Source organism: Pseudorasbora parva, chromosome 4, assembly GCF_024679245.1.
Source record: "Pseudorasbora parva isolate DD20220531a chromosome 4, ASM2467924v1, whole genome shotgun sequence".
NCBI lineage: Eukaryota > Metazoa > Chordata > Actinopteri > Cypriniformes > Gobionidae > Pseudorasbora > Pseudorasbora parva.
The window spans coordinates 39,974,901-39,985,833 of NC_090175.1; the positions used below are offsets into that span (position 1 = coordinate 39,974,901).

The 10,933-nt window shown below is 37.5% G+C and overlaps 1 protein-coding gene across 2 annotated transcripts in view; it reads left to right on the forward strand.

Annotated features, from left to right (window-relative positions):
* adamtsl7 (ADAMTS-like 7) overlaps window positions 1-4,304 on the forward strand; it is a 13,545-nt gene extending 9,241 nt beyond the window's left edge. For both annotated transcript variants that reach the window (XM_067441741.1, XM_067441742.1), the window contains exons 9-12: window positions 65-241; window positions 2,769-2,948; window positions 3,033-3,177; window positions 3,465-4,304. In XM_067441741.1, the coding sequence (XP_067297842.1) occupies window positions 65-241; window positions 2,769-2,948; window positions 3,033-3,177; window positions 3,465-3,604 (642 nt within the window). In that variant the 3' untranslated portion in view covers window positions 3,605-4,304. The remainder of the gene's footprint in view (window positions 1-64; window positions 242-2,768; window positions 2,949-3,032; window positions 3,178-3,464) is intronic.
* The last annotated feature ends 6,629 nt before the right edge of the window (window positions 4,305-10,933 follow it).

Genomic DNA, 10,933 nt, shown 5'->3' on the forward strand with positions numbered 1-10,933 from the left:
CAAGCGCTTTTCTTCAGTATTTGCCAGTAGCGCTTCTAAAACAGCTGTTTATGTCTCTCTGAAGTGTTCTGCAGACTGTGCGGAAGGAAGTCGCAGCCGGTCAGTGGTGTGTCTGATGAGTCAGACCAACTCACTGCCACTGGACAACTGTGACGATGAGGATAAACCAGACAAACTCATACCGTGTGACCTGGGACCCTGCACACAGCGACTGGAATGGTACACAGGACCCTGGGGACAGGTGCACGGACACAGCCCACAAACACACACATGCAGAAAGATTAGTTGAAGTACTAAAACAACTAAAGCTAAAAAAGGAAATAAAAGTAAAGGTATATAGAAACAAAAAAGTAATACGAATTATAAAAGCACACAACAAAAGTACAAAAATTAAAATGGAAATTAAAAATAAAAATTAATTTAAAGCTGCAGTGTGTAGTATTTATGAGGATCTATTGACAGAAATGCAATATAATATACATAACTATGTTTTCAGTGGTGTATTAAGACCTTACATAATGAACCGTTATGTTTTTATTACCTTACAATGAGTAATTTATATCTACATACACTGTGGATCCCCTTACAGTGGTCACCATTTTGCGGCGTCATGTTTCTACAGTAGCCCTAAACGGACAAACTGCTCTACAGAGCACTAGCTACTCTCTGCTCTCTCAGACGATGACATCTTAGTCCTGTGTCAGCCACCAAAGCTTCTCTATTTGCTTCGAAAGGGGCGAGTTGTGGGTGGTTGCAATCCACAACCTCACCAATAGATGCTGCTAAAATTTACACACTGCACCTTTAACCTGTTAACTGTCAGTGTCCCGTGCTCATGCAAGTTTTTTAATTTACTTTTTTCCTGTCAAATATTTTAGAAATCATTATAAATTAGGTATCATTCAAGAGCTAAAACACTCAAAATTCATACTGTGAAAACTATTTTAAAATCAGACATTGCATTACCATGGAAATGGTACTTTAAATCCTTCTAGCAGCTCCTCCCCCTAGTGGGCGGTGTCATGTTTCACATCTTACAAAATGTACTGCACTATTTTATCAAATTAATTTTATAATCTTGACAAATCACATATGGTTGGAAAGGTCTGAGACTCAAGGTTCCATATTTGACCACTGTTCTGTGATAGAAGTGATATTGTAACACATTTATTCATTTGTTACAGGAGAATGCATCAAAAAAAAAAAAAAATGGAGTGTGAGTTTCACTCAGTGGCTATTTTTGGCATAGTGCCTAATTAAAAGCTCACAGAAATCTGAATTTTTGTGATATCAACTTTAAATTGGGAACAAAACTCTTGTTAGATATTTGGCTTTGATTTTAAAGCAGTTTTAGAGATCAAATTATTTAGTAAATTACACTCACCTAAAGGATTATTAGGAACACCTGTTTCATTTCTCATTAATGCAATTATAATCAACCAATCACATGGCAGTTGCTTCAGTGCATTTAGGGGTGTGGTCGAATAATTTCAAATTGGTTTCTTGAACATGACAATCCCTGCGTCTCAATCAGCTCCCTAGTTCACTAGTCAGGGCACTGATCAGGACATAAGTCAATGGGCTGACTCCCTGATCAGTGTCCTGACAACTGAAGGGAGCTGATTGAGACACAACCAATGAGTTCACTGTACTAAAATGACCCCCAAAGTCACCAAATCTCAACCCAATAGAGCGTCTTATATACGCCAGCAGCCGTATCACCCTGTAGCCCAAGACTGGTTTCCCACTGAAGCTAAGCAGGGCTGAGCCTGGTCAGTACCTGGATGGGAGACCAACTGGGAAAACCAGGTAGCTGCTGGTAGAGGTGTTAGTGAGGCCAGCAGGGGGTGCTCACCCTGTGGTCTGTGTGGGGCCTAACACCCCAGTATAGTGATGGGGACACTATACTGACAAAAGAACACCGTCTTTCGGATGAGACGTTAAACTGAGGTCCCGATTCTCTGTGGTCGTTAAAAATCCCAGGATGTCCTTCGATAAAGAGTAGGGGTGTAACCCCGGCATCCTGGCCAAATTTGCCCATTGCCTCCTAATAATCCCCATATCCTGATTGGCTGAATATCTCTGTCTCCTCTCCACCAATCAGCTGGTGTGTGGTGGGCGTTCTGACGCAATATAGCTGCCGTCGCATCATCCAGGTGGATGCTGAACATTGGTGGTGGTTGAGGAGATTTCCCCTTCTATGTAAAGCGCTTTGAGTGCCTAGAAAAGCGCTATATAAATGTAATGAATTATAAATTATTATTATCATCTTTGGAACGGGAGCTTCGTGCCATGAATGCATCCCACAAATCTCCATCAACTGCCCAATGCTATCCTATCAATATAGGTCAACATTTCTAAAGAATGCTTTCAGTACCTTGTTGAATCAATGCCACGTAGAATTAAGTCAGTTCTGAAGGCAAAAGGGGGTCAAACACAGTATTAGTATGGTGTTCCTAATAATCCTTTAGCTGAGTGTATAACATTTTAAAATAGGTTTAGTGTAATAAATTGTATTTACATTCAACTTAAACTTTCATTCACTTTCACTTTTATTAAGTTTATTCAAGCCTTTTCACATCTATGCTCAAAAATGGAGATTAATAAATACTATAATATTTTAATTGGATAATAAAATAACAGATTTTGAACTGATTTCCTTAAAGAGGTTGCTCATAAGACTTGAGCTGCATTTGTAACGCGGTATGTTTTGGATTCACTAATACTCATACCCTGTTTGCTTATTTGTGTGTGTGTGTTGGTCATAGTGTTCATCTGAATGTGGCAATGGTACCCAGAGTCGAGGTGTGGTCTGTGTTATCCAAAACAATGGCCAATTAGAATTCACCTCAGATGACCGCTGCTCTCACCTGCCCCGTCCTCCGAGTGGACAGACCTGCTATTTGAAGAGTTGTGGTGCACAGTGGTACATGACAGAGTGGAGCTCGGTTAGTTCCTCACACACACGGTGCAACTTCAACCAAAGCCGTTTCAAACTACTTTTTTAACAAGAATGTTTTTAACTGCCTCAGTGTTCTCGTTCTTGCGACGGAGGCTTTCGAGTGAGGGAAGTCCGTTGTTTGCAAGATGATCTGACCACAAGCCAAGGCTGTGATCCTGCCCTTGAACCTGCAAATCAAGAGAAGTGTAACACACACAACTGCACGCCACAGATTGGTATGATTTTCCTCAGCTGTCACTTTATTTAGTTTAAATAAATGGCCTTTGTACTTAATCTAGTATTATAAAAAATAATAATTATATTTTACATTATATATATATATATATATATATATATATATATATATATATATATATATATATATATATATATATATATATATAAAAACATGTGCAGTATGTCATTCTTGATGAGAAAAAAACATATAGCATGATCATCACAGAACTTTCATTTTGGGTGAACTGTACCTTTAAGATGTTTCTCTCTGTGTGTCTCTCCTTAGATGAGTCCTGCAGGGATATGTACTATAACTGTGTGGTGGTGGTCCAGTCTCGTTTGTGTGTGTACTCATACTATCGCACCACATGTTGTGCATCATGCTCTCGGGTTATTCAGAGAGACACACTGCGTAGAATCAGGTGAACCGGGTCGCCTTCTTGGGATGTAACATCACTGCTCTCCTTCCATGAATTATGATGTCCTCTCATCATGACATCGCCCACCTATTTTCAGCTGGATCTGACCCTGAGATGACATCACTGTTCTTCACCTCTCTATTTTACTTCAAAAGACTTTAAGTATACATTCACTGCCCTTCTTTTTTAAAACACAAAATGAGAATGCTCCATGAGCAATATTTATTGCAAATAAAAACTGAGCCTCTTTTACTTCATTTATAATGTTCAGTAATGTCAAAAGTTTAACAATACAGATTTCAAATTAAAATATTAATTTATGACTATTAACTACTAGATATTCTATATGACCTCTTCAGATAATACATCTGTTTTACTTATATAAGGGTTTATTTACACAACACCATTTTCAACTGAAAACGGAAAACTTTTTAAGTGTTTTGGCCATTCATTTACATGACAATGGCGTTTTGGGGGTCTGAAAACGCAAGCTTTTTAAAACGGGTTTCAAAGTGCAAGGTTTTGAAAACGATGCCTTTACCATCTGCATGTAAACAACAAAACATGCAAATTCACAAAATTTTTTGACATCATGCACATGCATATTACATGTTAACTTTATCACTATATCAGAGGAGTCATTTTATTTTTTACAATTTAGATATGTCCGCATACAATAGTAGTCGAGGTTTCTTGCTCCAAAATAAGTTTTGTTTTCACTTTTTTTTTAAATCCTGAATTTTAAAGTTCCAATGAAACAGAAGTAGCAACAGATCTTCTGAATTGTGACGTGTGAAATGGATTATCAAAATATAAAAAAATGTTGGGCAGGGGTTTTGTACATTGGTTGATGACTGGAGTTTGAGATGTGGGCATTGCACTCAAAAGTGAAGGCAGATGAACGCAAGCTTGAAGGGGAGAGATTAGACTAAATGGTTGGAGAAGTTATCACCTGAGAGAAGTCAGAAGTCGAGTTATGAGACTTTGATGAAACATTACGAGGTAAAAACATTTAAAAAAAATAAAATAATAATAAAACCTGCATGGATGACTTTACAAATTATTTTAGACCCTTAATTTTTCATCTGAATGCAGACTTTTAAGGCCTGTTTTTAACTAGTGTAAATATACGACGATTATGTTTATACAATGAGCATCCTTTTTTGTGTGTGAAATAAAACAGTGCTTATGTGGTTTGCTGAATTTCAACAATTAGTCTTTTTGAACTGGAGAGGTTTTGCAAAAGAAAAAAAAAAAAAAAGTTAATCAGACAGTTAGCCATTGACTTCCAAAGGAAAGAAAAATTAAACTTAGTGGATAAAGTCATTATTTAGATTTTTTTTGCACACAAAAACTATTCTCGTTGCTTCGTCAAATTATTGTACAGCCACTGTAGTGAGATGGACTTTGTATCGATGTTTTTAGTGCCTTTATGGGTCTTATGAGTGGATCAGTGGGAATGTACTGAATCCCAATGGAGGCCTTTCTGAAGCCTTTCTCAGCCATCAGCTTTCAACAAAAATATCTTCGTGTTCCGAAGATGAACGAAGGTGTTACAGGTGTCCAACAGCATGAGGGTGAGTAATTAATGAAATAATTTTTGGATGAACTAACCCTTTAAAAACATTTATAAATTATTGTTATTAACTCATTAATAACAATATTGTATTTATGGGAAAGTATCCCATAAGTTCTGTATTTCAATATAAGAAACAAACTTCCAGTGACAATATTAATATAAATAAAATAAATGCTTAACAGATATCATCATAATCTTGACATTGAAAATGAATGATTAGGAAAAAATAAAATGAGTAATAGGTATTAATTTACTGACTACTGATTTAATTTATCATGAAATTTTTTCTTTTCTTTCTGGTAACTACAATTTTATTTAACTACATTAGTTAACAAACTAACTTATACGAATGTTAATTTTAATATATGTAGGCTAATTCAGGACTGGAAGATTCTTCCCTGGCAAACTCAGCCCATCTGGCCCATGAGTTCCCCATGAATGTGTTTGCTGGAGTTAGGGCCTTAAAGGGTTACTTCAGCGATTAGCATATGGCTTTGTATCAGTAGAAACCCTGGAGAATATTCAAATTATTGTGCTTTCCCCTCTCATATCTCCCTGAGACGAGAGATTTATGCATTTTATTTCTGGAAAAATTCCTTCTATGATGCAAAATGACGATTTTTGCATCATAGGAGGAATGTTTGCCCAGAGGCTAAAGACTACAGCCAGTAGAGGGAGCCATTTCCGCATGTTTTGAATCCGGCATTGGGGGATGGGAGATTACACTCAGCTTGCAGGGAGAGCTCAGCTTGCAGCTACAGGATCATTTAAACGGAGCAATGATGAGCAATGTAAGTCTTTTAACTTCTCAAATTCATTTCTATGAAAGTTAAGCTTGCAAAGGCATGAACTGAAACGCGCCAGACTGAACTCGCGTTGTGAATGTATGCCGCGAGTGTAGTCGCGATTACCTCAGCTCTCATCACTCGTGCAGTTAGTGCTCAGTGCTGTGAGACTCGCGCGGTGACTCACTCATTATATTGAACAGACACGTTCAGTTTTTAATTGTAGTGTCTTCTCTAACTCAGTCACAGTAATGAAGTTGTTGGCGTTGGGAATGGCCTCACAGGGCAGCGAAGCATTCTGGGAATTGTAGTCTTTCATCCCCATGGGACAAAAATACATTTTCTGTGTTTTCTCAGTCTAGAAGACACCAAATTCAAAAATAATTTCACATTTCTACTGCATTGATGACCCAGTTTAAATACAGATTCATCTTCCCAGCGCTGAAGTACCCCTTTAAGAGCCTTTGAGTAAATAAATAAAACTAGGACAGGGACAAATAATGATAGATATTATTGAATTTACGGCAAATGAAGATAACAACCTTAATATTGCACTTTTGTCACGCAGAAATGCACTTGACAGTAAAGCACTGATGTTTTTGAGCTGCAGTAAAGTAAATGTACTGCTTTTAAATGCTGTGATCTCAAGAGTGAGTAGAAGAGTAAGTAGAAGGACTCACTTTTGTGTCGTTCTAAACCTGTATGACTTCCGTGAAACACAAAAGATATTTTGAAGATTGTTGGCAACCAACCCATTTTGGTTAGGCTATACAATTTGAATATAGTATGAACAAAAAAATGTATGTTACACATAAATAAATAAATTAGGGTTTGGAATGACATTAGGGTGAATAAATAGGTTGGAATGAAATTAGGGTGAATTTTTTTCAACACATTTTTCATGAGTTAACATCTAATTTATTTAAGACACATATATATCTTTCATGAGGTTCTCATTGAAATAACATTTAGCCAAATTGTATTAGATCTATTAAAAAGTTCATGAAACATTTAAAGAGAAAATAAATGTTAAATTTAAATGTAAGATAGTCACAGGTAAAACAATGCTCCTCATTACCATGGGTATATGGTTTCTAAAATACATAAAACCTATGAAATAAACTATTATATTTGTAATTTAAAAAATGTAAACAGCTGTATAAAATACAAAAATAGTCTCTATAAAAGATTTATATCCTGCAATATTAATTTAAGTAATAATAGCAACATTTTTAATAAATAGCCTACGTTTCTTCCAAAACGCCATATTTCCACAGTGTTAGCTCTGCAAGGTAAACTGTGGTTGTGATAAAGTGAAAATATTGTAGTTGTGTATGCCGTTTTCCACTTTACCTCGTCATGAATACATGCTCGCAGCTGTAACCTGGGATGTTCCCATATCATACGATCGTAAACAAAATTCGGAGTTAAAGTGCCATTCATAGAGAGCAGCAGAAACGCAGCATACGTTTGTCAGCGGCTGCACTTTGCGGATATTCACCTTTTGCATTTCCATGCGCTCAATTAAAAATTAATTAATGAATTAAAAAGTAGAATAAAGCACCTAATATGGAGGGGAGGTCTCTCGCGTTGGCCTGTAAATTAAGAAAACAAACCAATGTGCCGTTGTCGCTGCATGATGGGCCAGTCAGGGGCAAAAAATAAGTAATATAAATAACCTATCGGTTATTTATACCAAAGTGCGTCTGCCCGACGGGAAAAGGCCTGTTATGCCAGATTACCAGTCCAGCCCTGGGCTAATTTCATTTAGCCTACTAATACAAGAAGTAATTCCGATTCAAAGTATTCATAAAAGAGTAGGCAAAAAAGTACCCAGATGACCTACTACTTCCTGTGATATTCTGAAGTGTGCATACGATGGACACTTTAATATCCCATGAGGTTATTGTAATATGTCCAGATTGCATTCATACACACTCATACTATATAGAACGTATTTTTAGCAGTCGTGAAGTAATTACTTATTTAATTAAGTACCTACTCAAGAGATTATGTAATTTTGGACCCAGCCACAGTCACAAACAGTTCCTCCTGAACCAAGACAACAAGCTGCTGTGTTCACGCCATTTCGTAACCGTAATTACAAGATGGAAACCCGTGATGTTGTTCAGGTCAGACTTAGATTTTCTATGTTAACATGATCAATGCCGATATGAATCTGCAGCAGTCAGGTGGTACAAATAAGAGCTCTTTATGTTGTTTATGTTTATTATTAATATTATTATTATGTTATGTGCTTTGAGACATTATATAATTTAACGCCGTCTCATCTCGAGATGCTTTGCAGACTCTGCATGTGTTCTGAAGAAAAAGTGGCTTTGGATAGTGAAAGGAGGGTGGGATCTCATGCTTTCAAAGCTAGCTTGCTATTGCTAGCCTCTCTGAAATTGCCTATCCTACCTTTAATTAACAATGTAACAAATGAATTGCCCATTGCTGGTTAATTTTAGTTATTGGATTAAGTAATTGGACCCAGTTGTACAGTGTTACCATTTTTCCTTATTATGATATGTATCATTTTCACGAAACAGTGTATCAGAAATTAAAAGCTGTTGGTAGAAAATTCCTCCATCCTACTAATTTAAAATTAAGTTCAATTTGTTTGTATGTAGACTTCCTGTAATGTATATAGTTCTAAAGAAGCTTAACAGAGCAAGTGAAGAAAAAAAACCTTATGCTTCCTTCAGAAGAATCAAGCTTCTGGGGAAGACCTGTTCTGGTTCTCTTATTTAAATTCATACAGCAACAAAGCATTTTCAGCCCTGTCCTGAATGTCTTTTCAGAAGCAGACAAATACTGCCCTCTCGTGGAATATCAGAGCAAGAGGAAAACGGACACTTCTGTAAACTGTATTTAACTTCTGTAGATTACCCAGTATGTGATATTGATGTATCTGACTGAATAAATTAATCAAATTAATGTAATGATTTGTTTTACTTACAAGAATTTGCCTCAAAATCCTTATCCTCAAAATGATTCTATAAATCATAAAATTAACCAAAAGCAGAATTTATTGTTTTTATTTCACACCATTAAATATTTTAATCATTGTTAAAACATTTTATTAAATGTTTCTATTTTAATTGTCACAATCATTTTTACATTTATTTTACTTTTTACATATATATATATTTTTTGGAATAAACAGCATTTTCTTCATTTGTGGTTTAAAAGGCCACATGAGGTCACACGCCAGTTTACCTTTAATGCCGGTCCCAAGCCCGGATAAATAGAGAGTGTTGTGTCAGGAAGGGCATCCGACGATTTTTTTTTGCCAAATTCATTATGCGAATCACGAATATGAACATGGGTCCTGGGTTAACAACGACCGCCATCAGTGCCGTTGACTTACAGGGCACTGGTGGAAATTTGGCTACTGTTAGTCAAAGAAGGAGAGGAAGAAAGTGTTTTAGATGGGGAAGGCGTGTCCGTAGGTGGAGAGAGAAGAGGAAAGGCAGGAGTTTGGGACTGAAAGTAGGTACTTTGAATGTTGGTACAATGACAGGTAAAGGAAGAGAACTGGTAGATATGATGCAGAGGAGGAAAGTTGACATTCTCTGTGTCCAGGAGACCAGGTGAAAAGGGAGCAAGGCTAGAAGCACTGGAGCAGGGTTTAAACTGTTTTATAATGGTGTGGACAGGTCGAAAAATGGAGTTGGATTGATCCTGAAGGAGGAGTTTGTGAAGAATGTTCTGAAGGTAAAGAGAGTGTCAGATAGGTTGATGAGTCTAAAGCTGGATATTGAAGGTGTGATGTTGAATATTGTTAGTGCCTATGCTCCACAAGTAGGTTGTAAGCAAGATGTGAAAGATTCTGGAGCGGGTTGGAGGAAGTGATGCAGACTGTTCCCAGAGGTGAGAGGGTAGTGATAGGGGCAGATTTGAATGGACATGTTGGGGAAGGGAATATTGGGGACGAGGAAGTGATGGGCAGGCTTGGTCTTCAGGAAAGGAACCGAGAAGGACAGAGGTTGGTAGACTTTGCTAAAAGTATGGAGATGGCTGTGGTGAACGCGTACTTTCAGAAGAGGCAGGAACACAGGGTGACATATAAGAGTGGTGGCAGGAGCACACAAGTGGACTATATCTTATGTAGACGCTGTAATCTGATGGAAATTAGCAATTGTAAAGTAGTGGTACGTGAGAGTGTAGCTAGACAGCATAGGATGGTGATGTGTAAGATGACTCTGGTGGTGAGGAAGATGAAGAGAGTAAAGGCAGAGCAGAAGACAAAGTGGTGGAAGATGGAAAAGGAAGAGTGCTTTGTGGTTTTCAGGGAGGAGTTAAGACAAGCTTTAGGTGGTCAAGAAGGGTTTCCAGATGACTGGACTGCTACAGCCAAAGTGATCAGGGGCAGGTAGAAAGGTGCTAGTTGGAAAGATGGAAGGAGTACTTTGAGGAACTGATGAATGAGGAAAATGACAGGGAGAGAAGAGTTGTAGAGGCAAATATTGTTGACCAGGAAGTAGAAAGTATTAGCAAGGGTAAAATAAGTGGAGCTTTGAAGAGGATGAAGAGAGGAAATGCAGTTGATCCAGATGACTTACCAGAGGAGGTATGGAAGTGTCTAGGAGAAATGGCAGTAGCGTTTTTAACTAGGTTGTTCAACAAGGTTTTAAAGAGTGAGAGGATGCCTGAGGAATGGAGAAGTGTTTTGGTGCCGATTTTTAAGAACAAGGGAGATGTGCAGAGTTGTGGAAACTACAGAGGTATTAAGCTGATGAGCCATACAATGAAGTTGTGGGAAAGAGTAGTGGAAGCAAGGGGAGAAGTGGACATTTGTGAGCAGCAGTATGGTTTCATGCCAAGAAAGAGCACTACAGATGCATTATTTGCTTTAAGAATATTAATGGAGAAGTACAGAGAGGGTCAGAAAGAGCTGACTGTGTCTTTGTAGATTTAGAGAAAGCATATGACAGTGCCAAGAGAGGAGCTGTGTATTGTATGAGGA